The sequence below is a fragment of the Anopheles coustani genome, chromosome 2 (assembly GCF_943734705.1).
Source record: "Anopheles coustani chromosome 2, idAnoCousDA_361_x.2, whole genome shotgun sequence".
In the NCBI taxonomy this organism is placed as follows: Eukaryota; Metazoa; Arthropoda; class Insecta; order Diptera; family Culicidae; genus Anopheles; species Anopheles coustani.
Window position 1 is genome coordinate 40,786,490 of NC_071289.1, and position 22,767 is coordinate 40,809,256.

The 22,767-nt window shown below is 42.5% G+C and overlaps 1 protein-coding gene across 3 annotated transcripts; it reads right to left on the reverse strand.

Annotated features, from left to right (window-relative positions):
• Positions 1 to 1,117: 1,117 nt before the first annotated feature.
• On the reverse strand, positions 1,118 to 22,465 carry LOC131263537 (very long-chain-fatty-acid--CoA ligase bubblegum). Of its 3 annotated transcripts, none has more exons than XM_058265747.1 (9): positions 22,057 to 22,465; positions 10,864 to 11,297; positions 10,575 to 10,785; positions 3,905 to 4,006; positions 3,424 to 3,824; positions 2,874 to 3,324; positions 2,521 to 2,790; positions 2,341 to 2,461; positions 1,118 to 1,987 (listed from the first exon to the last, which is right to left on the reverse strand). In XM_058265747.1, exons 2-9 carry the CDS (start codon positions 11,247 to 11,249, stop codon positions 1,914 to 1,916), a joined length of 2,016 nt encoding a protein of 671 aa, XP_058121730.1. In that variant the 5' UTR covers positions 11,250 to 11,297; positions 22,057 to 22,465; the 3' UTR covers positions 1,118 to 1,913. The 3 variants fall into 3 exon arrangements, with proteins under 3 accessions (XP_058121730.1, XP_058121731.1, XP_058121732.1); XM_058265748.1 differs by lacking the exon at positions 22,057 to 22,465 and adding an exon at positions 20,773 to 20,793; XM_058265749.1 differs by lacking the exon at positions 22,057 to 22,465 and adding an exon at positions 16,382 to 16,670.
• Positions 22,466 to 22,767: the final 302 nt, after the last annotated feature.

Here is a 22,767-nt window from a genome sequence, read left to right on the forward strand (position 1 = left end):
ATTTTGTAATAACGATGTTTTGACGGATGCATTGGTACCGTTGAGAAATTTGGAATTTTTTTGAATTTTTTCACATTGAACTTTAGTTTTGAAAATATAATTTACATTTGATATCAATTCACTAATCTCTGGTGGAAGCCGTCAATTCATTGTACATTTCATTTAGTTCATATATATATCCTTATCCATAGAGCATAAGAAAACCTGTGAAAACCCAAACTAATTTTTATCACTTGTTTACTACACTCTACATTATAAGAAAAAAAATCAGCAATTCGTGGTACGTTGCGAGACCATCATCAGTATTGAAATCAATGCAAAATTGTGCTTCGCTGTCAAAATTCCGCTTACCGATATGCCATAACCGAGTATGTATTTCTCAGTCGGAATTGTCCAATGAGTCGTGAAGTACAAGCTATCAAAAACTTCTGACGCTAACTTTAACTTTCTAACATCTTTCTCTAAACACTCACAATCGGCCAATGGGCATTTATATGTGTATGTGAGTGTGTAAGAATTTGAGACCGTTAGGAAAAAAAGCGACAGCCAAAGTTCACAGTGTACGACCCCGGCGTAGATAGCTCGTTTCGATTTCCGACTCGAACATTCAAGAAACCGAAAATTAAATGCAAATTAATCGTCTCCTCCCATCCCAATTCCGGCAGCCTCCGTGCACCCCCGCGAACCAGCCAACCCTCGAGTGAAGTCTAACCGACTTCTCTAGCTTCTCGTCTGTTTCCGCACAAACTTCCCAACTTCCGGAGATGACCGGAGGCTGTCGGAGTAGTAGGGTTTCGATTTTTTTTTATTCCCCCGATTTCGGAGCACGCGCTTTAAACTCGGTACGGAGCTCAGTGGCAAGCGGCTCCTCAAAGGAATGTTGCGAAATACTTCAGAGTTAACCCAAATTCGAAACCTTGCGAACGGTTCCGAATACTTTAATCAAGTAATGGAACTAACCAAGCAATCCCCAACGGTATCCAGCTTGATCTTGGCGATAGCGAATATCGGGATCGGGTTGCTTAATCGACCGACAGGAAGTAATAAAGTCAAATGTAAACCGTTTAGGAAGTAAATTCTTTCCTCCACTAGTATGATAAAACATGAAATTAAATGGTAACTTTTCAGCATGGTTTTATTTCTCTCCTCGGTTTTACTTTATTTCGACATCCCGGTAGTAGCGTGGACAGAGTGAACAAATATATATTTACAACAAACACTGCTCCCTGCCGTACTTCAATGACCGTCCACGAGTAACCTAAATGACTAAATGCAGTGGATACGAATCCAATTGAACCTTTGTACATGTTACTACAAACTCAACACGAAAAAAAACATAAACTCAAAAAGAACGAGAAAGGTAGCTGTTCCGATCGTCTAGCAAGCATCGTTCTCAAGCAGCTGCCTATTCATCATTGTTTTGGCACTGGGTCATATGTTGTTTCACTGTTCGTGAAAGCTTCTAAATAATATCACCAAACTCCAGAATTCGGAGAGCAATGAAAGAAATTTTCAGACTTGAAAGAGTAAGTGAACAAAACAAGACGTTGCCCTCCTAACTTAAAATCAGCTACGGTTTTCCGATATGAACGGGCATCCCCCCAATTGCTTTGCCAAGCCTCGGTACTAATAGTGTCGCAGTTGTCCCATCGATTTCTATTGATTTCGTTGCAATAGAAATATCCTTTTATAACTAAATAGTGTTGGTTGAAAGAACCGAAATATTGAGAACAATTGGCAAGAAGAAACGATAGAAAACAGTTGAAGTGTAACTAAACATAAAGAAAGAAAAACGAACGACAACGCACAGGTGGAAGGGTACGTGTCGCCAAGGAAAAAGAATACTTAATCCTAAAACAGCAGCAAGCTTATTGAATGTCTGCAGTCCGACCCACAGAATTGTGCCGTTTTTCTTACGCGTAGAACCGCTCAATGACGTCCTTGTTGTTTGCTGCCACAACGTTACGTTTTACCTTCAACGTAGGACCTGCAAATAAAAAAAAATAAGTATCTTCTATTAATTACAATAACAAACAAAAAAAATAAATGGAAAAAAATACGAAAAGATATTTCCTAGAAATCGCCTTAAAGTTCAAATTAAATCCTGAGTCACGAAGAATGATGCGAACATATAAATAAAACACGTCTAGTTCGCACACTTTGTACATTTCTCTTCAATCATAGCGCTTAAAATTTAACAAACTTACATTTTTGATTTATGAGATTTTAAAAGTTCAAAGAAATTAAAAACTATCAAATAGGATGAATAAATAGGGTGAACCGTTGGCATCAACTTGAAACTGAAATAAACGATGTTTACTAGCTCTTTAGACAACTTACCGAGCTCTCCTCCGGGCACAGAAAAGTCCGCAGTCAGCAATGCATACTTCTGGATCTTCTGTGCGTTGGATATGGCTTTCTTGTTTGCTCGATCAATTCCATCTTGAATTGCCTTCAACACCTGCCAAAGAGAATATTTATTAGCATCTCGTAACCAAATAAAAAATATTGTGTTCTTACCTTCGGACATGGTCCTGCCGCATGGATCTCGCTCAGTTTGCTGTACTCAGCCCCGAACTCCTTCAGCGCGGCAATCGTCTCGGGCGTTAGTTCATCCTTCGGTGCGCCAGTGTCCAAGTTCATCTGCGTTTTAATTGTGATCAGCATGGTGAGGAATTTTCGCTTGTCACCCACCAGGAAGGCATTGCTCACGAACGGCAGCTCGTTCTTGACGAGATTCTCCACGTGCACCGGCGGGATATTTTCACCGCCTGCAGTGATAATCAGTTCCTGTGACACAAATTGAACGTTAGACTCTATCTAAGCGCAATCTGCGCGGATGGTTTGCCCCGGAAGGCTGGTGTGGATGATACCTTAATCCGGCCGGTGATGTAGATAAAGCCGGCCTCGTCCACGTAGCCCACATCACCCGAGTGCAGCCAGCCTTCGTCGTCGAGCGCTTCGTGCGTTTTCTCCTCCTCGCCAATGTAACCCATGAGGATGTGCCGGCCGCGCATGCAAATCTCACCGTGGCCCCGCTCGTCCGGTTTTTCGATCTTCGTCTCGCAGCCCCCGAGCGGTTTTCCGATCGTATCGAAATTGTAGCTATCCGGTGCGGTCAGCGAGTGTGCTCCGGACGACTCAGACATACCGAACGCCTCGTTGATCGGCATGTCCAGGCTCATGAAGTACTTTTTCGTTTCCCGATCCATCGGAGCGGCAGCCGTCGCCAGCGTGATGCACCGACTGAGCCCGAGTGCATCCTTTACCTTGGAGAGAATGAAGTTTTTTACCAGCCGATACTGCCAGGAGTTGGTTGGTTTGCTGCAATTTATAATATTTAAAATCAATTATTAGAGTCAACATGCATAAACAAGAATCAATTCATTTTTTTACAATTCTCTTTTTCGTATCACCACTTACCCTTCCATCGCATTCAGATGATGCTGCAACGTGACGCTCTTCGCCCAGCCGGCCACCAGTTTCTTCGCCGCACCGCTCTGCGCCCCCACGGCCAACATCTTCTCCTGAATCTTCTCGTAAACGCGCGGCACCGCTAGCATACGCGTCGGTTTCGCCTCCTGCAGCGTGTTAAGCAACGTGCCCTTCATCGCGTCCTTGTCCGCAAAGTACACGGTGCAGGCAAACTGGAGCGTCAGGAAGATGTCCACCATCTGAGCGGCCACATGGCTCAGGGGAAGGAAAGAGACGAGCACCTCCTCCGCGTATCGGATCTGGTGCAGCCGCTTGCCGATCGAGTACGAGTCCCAGGTGAGGCTGTCGTGGCTCAGCATGACGCCCTTCGGGTTACCGACCGTTCCGGACTGTCAGAAAAAAACGGGGGAAAAATTAGAGCTCTACCTCCTATTTGTGCGTTAAACTTACTAAGTGCTCCATTACTTACCGTGTACACCAGGCAGCAGCATTGATTGATGGCTATATTGGCTAAGCGATTCTTATACTCCTCTTCCACGTCGTCCACGTTCATTTCTTCCAATTCCGACCACTGGAAAAACACAAAAAAGGTTCGTTATTGTTAGTATCCTTTAAGATTCGAAACTAAACATTAAATTTATAAATTGTAATTTATATTAAAGAAGGGAAAGTTTACTCAGATACTCCAGACACTTTCGTATTGTTCAATGTAATATGTATAATGTTATACAACAGTTTTCAAAAGAAAAAAATAGTTCACAACTCATATACCTCGTAATTAAAAAAAAATATATCCAAATTTATTTATGACAAAACATATTTAAAACAAATTCAAATCAGAACAACTTCCGCACAATCGCTGCTTATTTAACCACAAACGAATCAATTGTGATGCAAATGGTGTCGCCTATAACAATTGCACAAAATTGCTCCAAGACGCGCGAAATAATCGACAATTACCCTGCACAGTCCCCGGCCGGGCTCGAAGGCTGCAGGAAGTCCGCTTGTCGAGGGAGTATCCTGGGGCCTCCGACCGAACCGCAACCGTCAAATGAAAGCATTTTTTAAAAGAGTTGAATAAATTGCGATCGAAGTCAGGAATCTTGTCCCCAACGGTTCCACGTCTCGCAATTATTTTCCCTTCCACCGAACGGAGCGAAACATTGCCAAAGCAGGGGTTGAAGGAAATGGAAGGACTGTTTGGAATGTGTTGTGCTTTTCGAAAAATTTAGTTTCAAAAAGATGAAGCAACTGCGGCAGTATAGCCACAAAGCACAGCGTATCGACAACCCCAATCCCAGGTCCTGCGGTAGTCCGGTCACGATTCAACCGGAACTCATTCTGGTGTTCAATTCCGGGCTGTTCCTCCAGCTCCTCTTTGTCCATCGCCATTAGATTGCCGCTCTGTATCATTTCGCTGTCTGTCAACCTCCCCCTTTTCCCAAGCCGGGAACTATTATCTGCATTCTTGACAGTGGTCATGGGACGTAAACAGAGCACACTCTGCCCTGTTTGGGGAACATATTCTGAGAATTGCTCGCTTTGTCTTTCCATTCCTGCAACACCCTCCCCCCGAGACTATCGGCAATTTTCGCATCCGATTTCCAATTGAGGAAGCAACCAGGGAAAGTGGAGTCAGTAATAACTGAACTATCTTAGTGGATGGGAAATGTCGACCCCAGATAGCGAAGAAAATGCACAGAGCACCAAACACAATATTTCACCAGCTCCCATCGACCGTTGAACTTCTTTATCTAGGGGCTTTTTTTCAGGAAACAGGTCCATTGTCCTGATAGCTAGTGGAAAAAGTTGGACAAAACTAACAAATTTGATTCAATCTACGCCAAATTGCATACAAAGACGATAGTACAATTATTAACAAAACAATCTACAAACAGTTAGAGGTTCTTTGATGTTGTTCTTCCGTTATCGAATACTTTTTTCCCTTGTCTTTGTATAACAAAACCTATGGAAATTTCAAAACCTATGGAAAGTCAGCTAGAGGTTCATTTTTCCACAGAAAAACCCATTTTCCCAGCTGCCGGAGGTACTCCAGACGGAAAAGTACATTAATTTCACGTTACCAATATTCTGTCGTGTGAATCTTCAATCGAAGAAAGCGAGGGAAACTCGGTCCAACACACTCCTACGCGCAACATATATCAATCATATGCGAAGAAAAATTGACTATTTCCACCAGCGGTAGCGGCCCATTCACGGTGTCGCAATATCTGTGTGTATGCGTTTATGGCAACATGATTGGATTGTGCGCCCACGCCACCCCAGTGCCTCACCACCGTCCCGAACGTGTCTCGTGTCTCGTGTTGAGCACATCCCGTGGAAGGTCTGAGACGGCCTCGCGTAAGGAAGTGATGGAAATACGGCCAACAGCAAACCAGCAAACGTGAAACCCTCGAACGGTCGGGACCGCCCAGTGAAGCCGCTGCCATGAATTGCCAACAATTTGCTGTGAAATTGTGCTAACATTTGGCCTGCTGTTTGTCGTACTTTTGCTAAGCGCTTCCGGGCGCCTCTCGTTTGCCTTTCGTTTTTCTCACCCACGGGGTGGTTCGTGTTCCGATCGATGCTGTTCCGGTTGTAGTGTTATTATTCTTCTTGTTTTCTGCGGAGAATTTTCCCTCCCCACTCCACGCCTCGCTCCATGTCTTCGAGAAAGCCAAAAACCCAAAGCACGATGGTATGATTTATTTTGTACGATTATTTATGATATATTAAGCGCGTTTTCTTGGTTTCCGCAAGCTGCGCATGAGTTGTCCCTGGCGCTACTCTACCACCGGCCACCGGAAGGGACCTTCTTCAGGCTCCTGGTGACGAAAGGAACATCAAGTGGAACGCTGCAGCACATCGCCCGCACCAGCGGAACGTGGGGAAACACAGCAACATGCTGCGGCATGCGACGAACAAACTGCCTTCAAATGAAACATATTTTTAAGTTTAAAAAATATGCGCCACACGACTCACCGTCCGATTGCCACCGAAAAGATGAAGAATGAGAAAGCATGGGGAGGTGGCGGCGAGGCGGGGTGGTTGATTGGGGACTGATGATGATGCTGCGACAATGCTGCCGTACCGTCTCGCAGACAGGATTTACGTGTTTCGCTGCGGACGGTAGTGTTCCGGAATCGAAAGTGAAATGACGAGTGAGAATGCTTCAAACAGATGTAACACAACGGCACCCACCCGATCAACCCGGTGTTCCGGAGGCAGTGGTGGCGAACCAAATGCTGCAAATCAACCTAGTTATCTGTTAATTGAAATATATTTGCTTCAAATATCCAAAGGGTTCATTGTAGAGTTGTGTAATTCAGATTCATGAATCTGAATGATTCTTTACGTTTAACAGTTAAAGTTGTATCAACGGACGAGAAGTGATGATCCAAAAATGGATAGAGGGACCCCTGTTTTTGGTCGCTTGATCTGCGCCAATCAAAGAATCGTGGAGATTCGTGACGGATCCATGAAAGATTCATGGAGATTCATTAGGGTTTTGAGAAGTTTGGTTTGAAGAATCGAAACACTAAAGATTTATGAATCCATCTGAATGAATCTTAGGTGAAAGATTCATATGAATGAATCTCACCAAAAGATCAATTAAACACAAGACTAGTTCATTGTAGTTTTGATAAGTTGATGTATTTTACAAAATCAACCTTTATATTTTTTAATACTTAATTTTGATTGCTAATTGCGAGTAATAATTAACAAATATTTACAGCAGCAATCGAAGTTTGAGCAAAAAGTGGTTGATAACACGCTGATAGACTATTTCATAATTAAAAAAAATATTGCAACTATGTGATACACTATTTCAATAACAACCGAAAATAAATTGGCTTATTATTCTGTTTTAACATCAAAAGAGCATAATATTAACCAAAATAAGGTTGAGCAAAGTTCCAAAAAAATTGGGAGGGCTCCAAAAAGTGTCCGCGTATTCTTATACCAACCTTTGTTTCAATCATTCAGTTGAAAATGGGAAAATACTCATCAGTACGGTCAGTGGTTTGCCAATTAGTCAATAACATTTTTATCCCCTCATTGTACATCTCTCACAATCTCATCCGTATATTCCAGAAATGTTCAAGTGTTTCAACCAGTAGATTATTCATTAAATATTTTAAACAAAACTTAGACTTCCCCAATGACAGTGGTTCGCCATTGCTGTTTCTTCGTGTGCGGGAGAAGTTTGTATATTTTGGAACATCTTTGATCGTTGTTATGTTTAATTTTTTTTACACACAGAAGGGACTTGGAACTGAAACCGGCAAGTTGCTCGAGCATCCGTTTATATGACGCCATTAGGACGCCACTGCGGATAGTGAAAATGCGTCACATCGCAGGTGTCATCATCGTTAATGTTTGGGCTCGGTTCACCGCCGACGTTCAGAACTGTACCGACCCGGCTTGACGCCACGCGTTAAGAAAATGGCGTGGGAAAAACTAAATCGACAAGAAAAGAGAAGCAACACTCCTCGGCAAGGGGCCTAAACGGGGGGGCCCAGATGTTACTGCCATCGCTTAAACCTTCGAGGTTTGCTTAGGTCATGTACCGGTCTGATTAATGATGTACTGTACTTTTTGCCCCGCTGCTGCCTTGTTTCGAGCGTTTCCCGAAAAGGCCCGCAGCAAGACGCAAGATCATAAGGAAACCTGCTTACGGTGGACTAACTTTTCGTTGAGCTACTACCGGAATGAAACGGAAGGTTAGCAGGGATATGACAGAGGCGATTCTCTAAAATAGCATTGCCCGAAATTAAAGAGCACAATTGGATCCAGTCGGGTCCATGAGAAAAGTCTTGCCAGAAGCGAATGAAACTATCTGTTTCAAGAATGAAGGATTCCACTTACATTTGTATCGGACATAAACACACGTTTAAATTTTTGTTACACAATATTTCACAAAATTAAAACGCCACGTATCGGGATTGCAAACTAAGAAGAGACTCAAATAAATACCAAATTAAAACAGATCCTTTTAAAACCTAACCTCCTTATCTGATTTTTTATCGGTTTAAATGGCTTTCTGGCAATAGTGAACAGCAGAACTCGGTAGAACAAATGGGAAACAATTTGAAAATTACCAAATCTGTCCTGTTAATCCTAGCATTCGAATTCGAAACGCTCGAAATGAGATAACGAGGAAAGGTGAAAACAAAAAACAGAGCTTTTCGATTTTTCTGACTCCATTTACGCCAAGATGCATATTTGTCTAAACAGGAGAGGATGAAGTAGGAAAATCATGGAACGGAACGGAACAAAAAACTACCCACAGCCTTTGTTTTTCCACCTTAGCTATTCCACTCGTAGCAGTTGGAACTTATTTGCTGTCCGTCGTTTTTCCGTTTAGTTTTTTGTTTAAATTAGTATCCTTTTTCCAACGTATCCGTAGATTATCGCTTAAATTTGGCACCTACCTCACACAGTCGGAACGCCACCCGATCCCGTCCTGGGTGGTAATGAAAATTCCAATAAAAACCTAATTGAATTGAAAATACTTCAGCCCCACTTCAGACCGTTTTTCTCGCGCCTATTCGCCTCAGTGCCTTCTTTTCGTTTGTGCTTCCAATTTGAAATATACGCTGCTGCGCTGTTTGCTTTTTCCCTTCGATCCGAAACATGAAGCACCCCACACCCTCATTTCCTATTTTTTTCATCCACTCCACAAAGCCAGGCGGTTTCCTGGATGTCCTGGATACGGTGGAGAATCATTCTCTCGAAATTCTCGTTCCCAACATCGGCGCTGGCCTCCATCATCATCAAAACCGTCGCCAGCAAACATGACACTGGCGTCCCAGGACGGAAGCGGAAGCTGCTTACAAATTTCTAGTCCCTCACTGGAGCGTAGGGGAGGGAGGCAAGGACTACAAAAAATGCCGAGAAACGGGACACCATTTGCTGGCGGATGTTCCGAGGTGCAATAATAGAGCCGCAGAGCGGATGATGTAGGCACAACAGGCAGCGACATTATTAAATGGTGTCATTTGGTCCCGCACCTGGCCCATGAAAACATTATCCATGGCGGAACAAAGTCGTGTCAATGAACAGATTCTAGCCAGTTCTATCTCCTGCCCCTGTTAATGGTGGTGCATGTATATGCAGAAGAAAAGTATCCATTTAATTTTCATTAAACATAATCTTTTAAAAGGTAGTTTCAAGGTTCCACAACAGTTATTGCTTTCCTGTCGCGTTTGCAGCCTTCTGTAGAAGGTGAAAAACAGGAGAAAAGTTCATTCTTCGTCACTTAACTATGCACACAAAGAAACTAACGTTTAAAAGCTTAATACAGAATGTTCACTAAGCGAGAGCCCCTTAAAAATTCCGAAAAAATGATTTATTAACACGCATGCTTCTAAAAAAACAGTTCAATTACCAACGAACGCGGAAAGAAGATAAAAAAGCTTTACAAAAAAGTTGATAAAGCAGATACGAACGAGAAAATGTATCAGTTTGTAAAAAAAACAAATCACACACCTAGAGCAATATCAAAGTGAATCAAGTGTAACTCTTGGTGTATGTGCTTGCGTAAATGGCCCAAAAAAATAGTGAAAAAATGATGAATTATACGAATCGTTTGATGTTTTTTACCCTTCACGCGAGTCCTACTCCTACAGAAAACAGTCGAAAACAACCCGCTGTTCAGGCGTATTAAACAAAAAAAAACGACCGGGATGCACTCCATCTGCTGACTTCACAGATTGCACTGTGGATTGAAACACTTTGAAAATGACTTCAAAATTACTGAGCCAAAACTGCTTACGAGTAGCATACTCGACTGAAACGAACACGATACGATAAGGTTATTATATACCATAGATCGAAATAAAGTTGTTCGTTTTGTTTTGTGGCATTCAACTCAAATGAATAATAAAACTTTTCTTCATGTTGCGATATTTCAACTATTTCGCCATGCCACTTTTCCACTTGCGACAATCTAAACATGTTATGAAATTGTGTAAAATTAGAATACTGTGGTTAAACATTTATCCTATCGTATTCCAGTGTGCAAGCTTAAGCTGCATGATATAATTTTCAGCTTTAAGTTTTTTTTATTCTTAACGTAAAATACATAAACCATCGAGCATCGGCAAACGAGCGAGCAAACAGACGGTCCGACTTACCCGATAGAAGCCATCCTCCCGTTTGACGTACGGTGCGTACGGTGGCATGGTCTGGATGACGGCCTTCAGGTTTGGCAAGTTCGAACGAATCGATAGGACCTTTTCCATCTGCTTCGCATCGTCCACCACCACGATCTGAGCCCGCGAGCTCTCCAGGACGTGTTGTGTCGACTCTGGCGAGTTGGTCGTGTATACCCCGGTGATGATACCGCTGGAAGATAACAAAAAAGTACATTAATGGAACCCTGCGAACCCTGGTTCCGTACTTCCCGCACGGCGGGACACTTACCCGGCGTGGATGGCCGAAAGCTCGGAGACAAACCATTCCGGGCTGTTGAACGCCAGCACGGCAACCGTGTGAAGCGGCTCGAGTCCGAGCTTGACGAAAACCTTGGCCATGTGGTGGACGCGTTCGCGGTACTCGCGGTACGTCACCGTCTGCCACTGTTTCTGCGCGTTCCGGAAAACCATCGCCGGATGGTCCGGGTGGTCGCGCGCGGTTCGATCCATCAGATCTGGTACCGAGAGCGGATCGAGCGAGGCCAGTCCTTCTTTGGCGATGCGCAGCTTCACCGGGACGGCTGGATCCGTGCTGACGTAGCTGTCCGCTGGCAGGATGCGTCCCTTCGGACCCGTGCTAGCCGACGGCGGCTTTCCATTCTCTTCGCCCGACATGATGTGCGGTTCCTTGTTTTTAATTCTGTACCTTTCTTCCCTGTCTCACTGTAAAAGATAGATAAATGAAGGGTTGCAACGTTTAAATAGATGAAATAACAGACTGACCACATCAATTAACTAAAGGTTATATTTTTCCACTTCATTATGACGCAATTTGTACTTAACCTGCTATCGTATGGTATCTGGTAGCTCGAGAGCCATTTGGGAAGATTAAAGATTAATTGCCTTGGAAAAATGTGCTTTGTCATGGATCGTGCGATCATAAGCTTAATCTGGTGGTATGTTGCTTTAAGGCCCTGTTCAAATCACTAATTTATTATACCCAAGATCACAATCTCCCTACAAATATTATTTTACTGCTTCTCCACGACATCATAGTAGTAAACATCTAAAAAATGGCTTAAAACAAAATCTTGCAAATTCAGAAAACGAAGGAGCGTAATTATTCTTTCCTTAAAATATTAAATTTGTCTCTATGGTAACATGTTCACCAGTTTTGAATGGTTTGACTTCAAATTCTGTGTAACTGTAAGTTTTTCTGTAACTGTGTATGAAATTTTAAACAAGGTTCTATCACGTTTTTAAATAAGCTGAAAAATTAAACTTTTATGTTCATTACGTTGACTCATGTTTTAGAAATCTTAATTCTAAAGAAACCATGACATTAGACATTCTCTAAAGTTACTTTTCCATTTAAAAGATGGATTCACATTTATTACATGCTCCCAAACCCAACGCACAGATTTTATGTTTTTACAAACCAGCTACATTAACTACAATGTAGCATCAATGCTTTTCATTTCAATATATGAAATGAGCAACACTTTTACGTAAATTTTTTTTCAAAGACATTTTACATCAATTCTGCCACGTAGCGTGAGATATTAAACTAAACTTAGCAAACTTCCGACAAAAGTGAAAAATAATTTGCCAAATTTCATTAGCACACAATCAACTATCGCCCCCCACCGAACGTTAATGTGCATTTCCTAAACCTTAAAAGCACATTAATCATCAGCTTTTCCTGTTGCGTTTCGCACACGAATAGTGTGCAAAACCTTAAATCCACCAAACTGCACATATGTGGCCTCCGGAAGGGCCAAATAAAGCTGAAAGAACTGCACCAGCATCTCACTTGCAGAACGCAGTGCTAGGGAAATACTACGAAAGGAAGATCAGCTGAGCTTACAGCAACCCGAAAGCGAACCGCGTGACGCAAACGACCATCCGACTCGAGTTTGATTGATAACGTGTAATCACTATCAATGATCCTGCCAAAAGACACCCCTACCACATGCACCTACCCCCCGGGGATGATCTATGGAACGGGTGTGCAAGTGCACATGCACCATTGCACCCATGTGTTGCGACCCGTGTAGGGGTTTTGGTGCTAGCGTAATAAGTTTTATCATCAAGCGCAAGTGCAGTTTTACTCGTGCACGTTGGAATGCAGCAAAAGGCGCTCGTCGGGAAGCCGGATGTACGGAAGAAAAGTGGTGCTAGCGTATTACTACGCCCCTGTGGCCCAAAACGGAGGACGCTTTGGAGTCGCAGCATGGGATGAAATTCGACTGCTTACTCCCTTTTCATGATACCGAGCCAGTTTTCTCAAGTGTTTGCACCGAAAGGACGATGATGATGCATCGCTGGATCGAAATAGTGACATAACACAAGACTAATAGTTCTTGTTATCAGTTTGTCGAGGGATATTGCGGGCAAGCAATCTTTGCCTTCGCCACTCGGTGGCAAAACGATCCGAAGCTCTGGTGCAGGACAGGGTGCCGGAAAGGACCCTCGAAATCGGTGGCCAGCTCGAAAACACTTTGTCGAAAAATGCCACACCCCATCCACCATCCTATTTGACCCGGGTTGCACAAGGCACGTTTGATGATAAAACTGGATAAAATGCTGCATATGCAAGCCGGGGCCCGGTTAGCTGCACTTTGCCGGGATCGGTCAATGTTTGCTGCTGCTCGCTGCTTTCTGCTCTTCTGGAGTTGGATTGCAAACCCGTAAAATCCCTATTTATGAGCACCGACAACTTCTACAGCGCGGGTCTGGGGTGCAATCGAAAACAAGCCAGCGAGCTGGATGGAACCATCCTTTGCTCTAGACGGACCAGAAAGCGAGAATCTGGTGCGATAAGTTGTCGGTTTGAAGTATACTGCGCTGCCGACGTTCCACCATGCCCACCATTCGTGCATTTCACCGAGGATGAGTATTTTCCAACATTCCAACAACCGGCATTTATACACACACAGGTTGACGGAAATAAACAGGCATCCCGAACGAGTACGGGAAAAGTAATCCGCATGTCTTATGGTTCCTCCGTTTGCTCACTCTAAATCGATGAAGCAGTAGTTTCTGGGCGGCAAGTAATAAAAACGAAACTCAATGTGTGCTCACGAAGCCCATATACATCCTTCGTCAGATGCAGCAATTGATCGTGATGGTTTATTTTCGCACTCATGCTACAAGTAATTCAACAATCTAATAGTTTAGCTTCCGAGTCGATGGATGCCGGGTGAATCAAGCATTTTAATCGGAGTTGGTAGCAGCGGTTAGCGTTTATTTAGTAGATTTTGAAATATTTATTGCCCCCAAAGTTAGCTCCACTACTTTTCATTTAACCCTAAAAAGCTCGAAAAGTTAAACCAGGTTCAACGAAAAGGAAGTTGAAACGTCTTCAGGACGCTTTTCGCTCACGTAATATTTAACAGTAAACTTCATAAAAACCTAATCTTCAACATTTAACGCTTGTGTAAGCTGTACATTAAGAACACACCTTTCTATATCCTTTAAATTATTATTAACAATAAATTATAAAAATAATGTAAACAATAGAAATTTTTCTTCTGTAAATAGAAGAAACAAAAATGCAATCTGCACAAAGTCATCCTTTTTTTTTTAATCAAATAACAACGGTACGATGCATAAAAGCAATATTATTGATGATAACCCGAACACCGATCTATAAAATATACTGTCGAATTACGGTATCTCTCATGGGCGAGAGGTAAATTACCGTTAAGGAATGAAAATAATTATAATGATTGCGCTTACATTCATTCCTTATTTGTACTTAATTACCAATATTTCATCATCACCCACATATTTCAGTAATTTAGTTTTTCTTCTACGTTGCTAATTATAGATCTTCAAAAATATCAGAAATGCATTCAATAAATCACAATATGCTTTGCCTATCACATCACGAATCAATCACAATGCATTCAAAAATATTTAATTTCGATGCTATGTTTTCCCCGTTTATCTTTTCCATGCAACTTCTACCTGTTACGTTTCTTTTCGCGATTTCTGATAACACAATCTAACACCACATTGCATTACACAAAACTAGAAATTGAATTGTGCTTATTCATCCATTATTTGATCGGTTTGTAGACACGACAATTGATGGCGATGTCGTGTAAATCAGCTGACTGCACCTGGATACCGAGGATAGACCTACGTAAGGCCGCATATGTTGTTACCCCTCCCGCTATCTCAGCCCCCTCCCCTCCTCTCCACCCACTTATCTACGAAACCTTCAATGATGCAATTTTCAGCAATCTCATCCCCAGACCATTGATAAGGCGAACGATAAGAGTGCTGTGTGGAGGGCTATTTTGGTTGGGGAATAATTGGAATTCGATCTCAACCAAGCACAGCCCCTTTCAGCCTTCGTAACCCCTCCCCCCTTACCACCACTTTTCCACCACCCGGCACCAACGAGAACGATCCAATGCGAGTACTTTCGGTACCGAAGCATAAGTGTTCCTGTTGTTAACCACGGTGGCGATAATTGTTTGCTCGAGAATTCAAACAATTTATCGCACTTTTTGTTTTGTTTCGTTACGGGGTAATAAAATGCATGTAATCGTTCATCATCCGTGTGTGAAATTTTATTTTTAAATACCTACGACGATGGACGCCAAAGGGAAAGCTCGAGGGGTTTGGCGGACCAACACTTCCGCGAAGATAACGTTAATCCCCGAATGGACTTTAAAGCGCTTAAGCCACTATTGAGCCATCGAAATGGGTCGGAAAAGCCCATATGGTTGGATAATTTGCTTCCTTATAGCAGTGTGAATTACCAATTTAATTTAATTAAATTTGTGCCTTTTTTATGTTACACAAAAATGTTAGATCATATGCTTATTTTTGGAACTAGGTTAAAAAACCCGACATTTTCAAAACTTCCTTCAATGATCTCCATGAAACGCCGCGCTACACGTTACCTATTACATTTTTCATCATCCATTTTAACACGTTTGCTTCCACGGTGGAAGGCAAGATGTATGTATTGTTATAGAAAACGGAAAAGTAAAAGAAAATCTGTTAACCTTCGAAAGGCAGCGCCATCGGTAGTTAAGATAACACAATCTGATTTCTATTCGATATGACTCATTAAAGATAATCAACATTTTGGAAAAAAAAACACTAAAACCCGCAGCAGATCGAACCATATTTAACCAGTAACATTATTAAAATAATCAACAGTGGTTGCCTGCAAATGCTATACAAACAATTGTATTATTAAGAAAAATTTAAAGTTCTGTATACGATCGCCAATAAAAGTAGACTGGCGATCGTGTAAAGAAATCTTATTTCTTCTTCTAAGTTGATCAAATGCCTATTTATAAAAAAAAACTAGTTATCTTTTGCACATAACAAATTTGCCTAATTTGCAAACGATTATCGGAAAGGTAGAAATGCAAATGTAACACTTGTTTGACGTTGAAATGAGACTCCTATCAACCTTTAGCAACAAAGTGCATTCGGTTCCATCCTAGAGCTCAAAAGGACCACTATCAGCAGTGGCGGACCTTGCACTTTGATCCTTTGGCCTATCGATCCAAATCAGACAAGATGTTAGTTACATAAGAATACATTTTACAAATTTCCCTCTCTCTTATTCTTTCTTATATACTCTATCTTTCCCGCCTTTTTTGAGGTGCGCATGCAAATGACCTTAAACCTGTAGATAAGTTTCACCAAGATCCTGTAGAATCCTTGCGCTATAAGATCTCACATTTTCAATTGCTTTAGTAGCTGTTTGCCTGGAAGCACCTTCCATTCCTTGACCCTTCGGTTGAGGTTAATCGTACTAGAACTAAGTCACTCACATGTCCTACACGTGGCCAGTCGTCGCTGCTCGAACCGTTTTACACTAAAACTACACCACGTCACTGCCAGACGGACGGACACTACGATACGATCGAGGCGCGGAACTTACAAAAAGATGGTTGTGGACAAGTACAGCAGCCACCTGCGGCCTTCGAGCGTGCCTGTGCGAAACTGAGAGCCAGCGTCAGCTCGATCCCACTACGAAAGCGCACCGTGCTCGACCCGATGGCCAATACGTCTGTCGATACGGCGTGTCCCGGAGAGTACCCGGTGCCGATCCACGCGATGTGGTAATATATTGAATCGGGTAATCTAATCACCAATTGGGGCCCCCCGACCACACAATCACCTTCCCTCCGCGCCGGACCGATACGGGCAGCCAACCGGTAATGCATCGCTGCTGCCTTCGTGTATGCCACGGATCCAACATCTTCTCCGAAAACCGAACAGGATTGACGTGTCGACGGATATGTGTGCGCTTCATCTCGGGTTGATAAAATCGAACGTTCGACAGGGTAATGGACGGTTTATCAGTACAATGAACGAACACGCACACATGCGGCTGACCTGATCCTATGCACCCTGTTGGTCGCGGTAACGATCGCACCGCACTCGCCGTTGTCCTAGCTGATCAAATGCGGAGCCGCTACGCTCAGCCTCCATGCAGGAATGGCCTGAGTTCTTATCGACGGTGCGTGTGCGTGTACAGCCGAAATACTACCTACCCTCGATGACGCTCGCTGATAGCCTCGGCGCCTCGGAAACAGACCCTAATACCAGCACTCGACAGCGTGCAACGGTCGTACACTGCAACTGATAACAGCGATAACGAATACTACTCTTTGGATTGGAAATGTAACAACAAAAAAAAACACTGCCTCATCGGCACACGTTTTCGTAGCTATTTTGATAGCGTCTTTTCTAGAGTCAAAAACCGATTTAGTTGTTTTGTTTCCCATCCAGCTCTATCCCGGATGCACGCTAAGTATTTCGTTCAAACATATAATCAACGGACCACATAAATTGATAATAAGTGTCTAAGACACTCTTAGCAGATTATTTGGCTTTTTTAATTAAAAACATGGACTTTGTACTCGTCTAGAAAACGCTTGCCCGGCAGCACGCTCACGCCTAAACTGTTTTGCTAGTGTAAGTAGTCAAAATCAATAGTATTTTACGGATTGTAGTAACAACTCATCTTTTCGATTAGGTGTGTTTTAGACTACGATCCTTATTAAAAATATAGCGATAGATCTGTATTAATATACATTTAAAAATTATTAGAAAAATATTTTAAGCATATTTTATTAAGATATGCACGAATCGGTTTGTTTATTATTATTATTATTATTTCACTGAACCACTATAATAAATGATAAGATAATATCACACTAATAAACTCTTCTGGTGCATCAGTTCAGATCGATCTAACTGAAATGGTTCTATGCAAGTGTGGTCGCTGACACTATTCCTCTAACCATAATCCGTTAAAGGTTCAAAGAATAAGTATTTATTCAGTCACAATAAAATATATAGTTATGTTAGCGACCCATCCAGACTCCCAACACGACATCGCATAGCGAAGGTGCGACATCAGCAGATCCCAGCGGGAACGTGAGAAAGAATGCCGCGTGTAATAGGAGCTAGCGAGCGTAAACGGAATAGGAGCAGATTAGGCGAGTTAAAAACTGGGCCGGTCGGTGGACCAGTCTTGTTCCAGTAACCATACGATCAAGTACTTATTGTTGTAAGAAGGTTTTTTTAGTTAGATTAATACAGTTAGAACCTAATGAGTTCCACATAATTGCATATGTTTCGTATTGCTCTGCTCTTGTCGTAATATATACAACCACAAATCATCGTAAACGTAAAAATCCTCGTCATTCGAACAATGATATTTTCACATCGAACACTTCTAAAGTGCGTCGTTTCGAAACTTGGAAAGTTGCAGAAGCATGGAAATATATACCACCCTATAATGACTATACCCTCACCGATCGTTTCTTCCCTTTATCAGCCTTTTTTTTCTTGGCTTTAATAACCGTTTCAGATAATAAATCATCACCACTACGCATGTAGCAACAATCACGATGCGATAGATAACTCTAATCAAACATCGGGCCATATCTTTGGCTGTTAATAAGCAAGCGCGCTTAGAATTTATGGCGGTGTCTTTTGGTAAAAATTATCTTGCTCATTATTAAGGCACTTTGTGCGACACGATAGGAATTGTGAAAAAGGGCAGGCAGCATGTACAAATCCTAACATGTAATGTAGAAATGTTGTGTAGAAATTGTATTTTTGTAATGTGAAAGTTTGGTCAAAATATTGCGTGTTAGGTGGGGTAAATATATAATCTTGAATCAGTAGAAATAGTATATTTTACTCCCAAATTCAACGTTGCATCCACATTTTCGGCTTTTTTTAAATTTTAAACTAAGATGTTATCTCTATGAGTAACATGCTGGGTATAATTAATGCTTGTTAGTGAACAGAGATAGAAACTATGGCGAATCTTCAAATTCTGGATTCAAATACGAAGCCCTAAGAAGCCACATCGTAGAGATGACTTGCATTAAATACCGTTTGTATATTGACTTGTTGGTGCTTGATCTTTCTCCCGACAGGCGAAAGGGTAACCAAGATTAGAAGCTTATGAATCGCACATCACCGGCCATACTCCTCTTATCGCGGACCGGTACACACCAAACAACATGGCCTAACATTCTACGATTCAGTGCAGCGTACTATTTGAACTTGACGATCTGAAGGACATCAGGCGGGTGTGTTATGGTTGAACTCTTAAACTGCGGAACTGCGCTCCAATTTTGCTGACCGACTTTCACTTGACTGGTCAGATGTATAATTACTATTTACAACTTGTTTCTTCCAACATTGCTAATCTTGGCCGCATCACACCACCCGACATTGACCAATGAAGCGGTTATAGAAAAAAATCATCCGATATTCAGACGCCACTACCCATCCTCTTATCTGGACAAAACAATGAACACTTATTATCTTAGCACGAAGGCTCGTCCAGCGTATCTGTGAAGGGTCTCGTCTTACGATGGTCTTATGAATGACGTCTACCAAACATCGTTGCAAAGTGAAGCATAAACATAGCTTAAACCAGCTTCTATTTGATTTTATTATTCTGTTTTTTTAACAGATGTTGCTCTGAGCAAACAATCAAGGTGAAATGCAGAATGAAAATTTGCAAGGAGAACCTATGTTAATGGTGAGGAAAACAGCTTGTTTAGAAAACCGACCCTGCTATTGCAGTGGTGTAATCTATGAATTATAATGCAGTACATTGCAACCTATAACCTACATATCATCTTCCTTTCGCCAATTGTTTAGCTGAAACGGTTTGGGGTTTGCATTTTGGCCATCAAATTTGCAACTTGTCCACTTGAGGGGGATGGTTAAAGCTCCTAGTACCACCTGAATAACTCGAACTACGAGATTCCCCATAGGAGAGAGAATTGAGCCAGCCTCAGCTCACAGATCGCTATCGTGCACCAGCTTTGTTTTGGCGATCACCAAAATATAACGATTTGGGCGCGAGGCAACTATATTGGTGGTGCAGAAACATACCCGAAAGCTTGTGGAGCATAAGTCGGCCACAATTCACTTGACGGTAACACTCTCACAATACAACCATTTATCTATCGATTTTTGGGAAACGACGCAAATTTAGGGGTTCAACAAAAAAAAAGACTGACCCAAACAAAAAAGAACCCCGACATGCACAAAGGGCGACGGATGATGTTGAAACGCGTTCAATCACCGGAAAATGTTGGCGGACGGCCAGAACCCCCAGGTCGATTTGTTTGACCGAGGTTTTAGGCTGGTATTCAAATTGTTCACACCACACATTGCATGGCGCAGTCATATTCGGTCGATCTTATTTATATTTCTGCCTAAAAAAAGACTTTCTAACCCCCACCCCCAGCCCCCAGCCCCAGGGATAGAGCTGGGGTGAGTGATACATTTTATCATCTTGTTCCAAGAATAACAACTAAATTCTTCAAATACTCCGGTAGCCCCCACGACGATCATGCGACGATATGGGGCAAACCGGTTAAGGATGTTGTTTACTGTTGGTTAGGTTTTTTTATCCTCCAAACTTTCAGAATTTTCCATACCCAACGATAAGCTCAAGGAATAAGGAAGAATGGAACGAAAAACGGAGCCATTGAAATAGAAATCCTTGTGGCGAGAAGTTGTTAGAATTTTAAAAGCCGTCAATGTGCAGAAAAGTGCGTCGCTGATACTTGAGTATCTAAAACAACATCACCAGATCATTTGAGAACCAAACAGAACTGTAAAATGAGTTGGCTTATTTTTTTCAAAGAATTTTAACCACTTTAACTGATTTGCATACCTGAAGTGATCCGATGCAGTTTTGTGAGGGAAGATCGGGTTTTTTGTGCTTTCTTGTTGAAAATGCAGTTTGGTGCTGAATGCCCAAACTAAGCTTGTTTATTAACATTTAAATTATGCTTGTTTATGAATATTTCCTGGCTGCTGAATGCCTACCTGTAAGAAAGAGAAGAAAAATTATAGTTGTGATTGAACTGATCGTCGTACAGTTCCTTGTCGCCCACTTTTTATCAAAATCTATATAAGAAACATTCACAACACCTAACTGCCACAGTAGAATTGCAACTTTATGGGTCCTTTTGCATTCTCGGGGACACTCCGCCACCAAGAACCACACCTCAAACACAGCCTGTAACAGAGCAGAAGATCGTTTCCACTGTGTTAGGATGTCACGATCCACTTGTCTGCACACAGCTTCCTATCCTGGAGATGCATCCAACTCCGCGATGTTTCTAACTCGATAACTCGCGTTTGCGCATTTCGCTGTTCTGTAAGTTTGCCTTAGGTACAACGAGGTAGTAATTGGGTTTTTCCAAACCATGGGATAATGGTGTTGACAAGTTGGATAGCTCTTGCAAGCTATGGTTACAGCATTGGCATTTTCTTGCACATTAGATGGATGATACCCAGCCCAAGGCGACCAAAACGGTAAAAATAAATCGATCAGAAAAGAACGCCACTGTTGTGCGCAGTGGCACAAAGATGAAAAACGATCGTTCGTTTCGTTTTTTGTCTCACTAGTCAAAGCATTAGACCTTTGATCAGTTACAGGAATTTATTTATCGAAAACAACATGATCATTACCATCTACAAACATTCAACAACAAACGGCACACTTCAATTGCGAGAACGTAAAAAACAGTCGACGATCGATACCAGTTGCAGGATGGAAAGAGAGAAGATATTTGAACCGCCAAAATCCATGTGTCTAACGCACAACTAGTAGATCATCGGCTGCTAAGCATTCGAGTATCGGGAGACGTTATTGACCTTAGGAAACCGAGCCCCATGGTTGTCTCATTCCCGCGTATCGAACGCATCATCGCACGCTAGACGATTTGAGATGCTGTGGACGACGCAATCGTCTTTCGTAGCGACCGTCAGCGGTGAGACAAGATATGCCAAGTTATAAACAAAAAAAGCTCTGTTTCATTCGTTCCTCTAACCTCTGCCGAACCGCGTGTTCATCGATCAGATCAGTCTCTATGCTGCCTCTTTCTCTTTTACTCGCTCTTAAGCTATGTTTATTGTAGTTCTTGTTTTTTGTTATCCACCAAACCAATACCTGAATTTTTGCAATCGTCGTGACACCCGACCTCGTGGCCTTCCGGATGTACAAGCGGTGGCTGGCCGATGGCTGTAGCGCAAGAAGGATCGCGCGGTGGTTGCAGTTTTTGACGAAAATATGGAACACTGGGAACGTGGAGCTTTCACAAACACACGTATTTCTACCGATGCTAACGACACTCTATTGCGACGTTACACTGATAACCACCTTACAAAAATACAGTACTAATGCAATCCCATGAATTCAGCTGAACAAACCACAGGGAGCAGCACACGCGTTCGCACACTTTTCGGAAAGAAAGCAGACAAAAAACATCAACACTCGAAAACAAGAACTGCGAGCTTATACCGGAAACAGAGCGCGCGCAGAACGAGCCTTCGGATCGACGGCAACGACAACGGCGACGACTGTGCGTGTTGGGCTCCACAGAACGACTGATGGTGTACAGATGGATCATAGCAATCGTAGCAACCCGACCGTAGTTCGAGCGTTACTTGGATCACTGTCATCTAATCACATACACCGCGTGGCGGCTTGGCCGTGCCTTGTACTGTGCCTTCCCGCACTTTGCCCACAACTGCACTCAACCGTCGCTTTAAGCAAACACTTAGCCTCAACCGTTTCGGATAAAATACAACGTCACGTAGTGATGTTTTTCGTTTGTAACCGAAGTGCAAGTACTCGGTGCGCGATCATCGAGCAATAAAT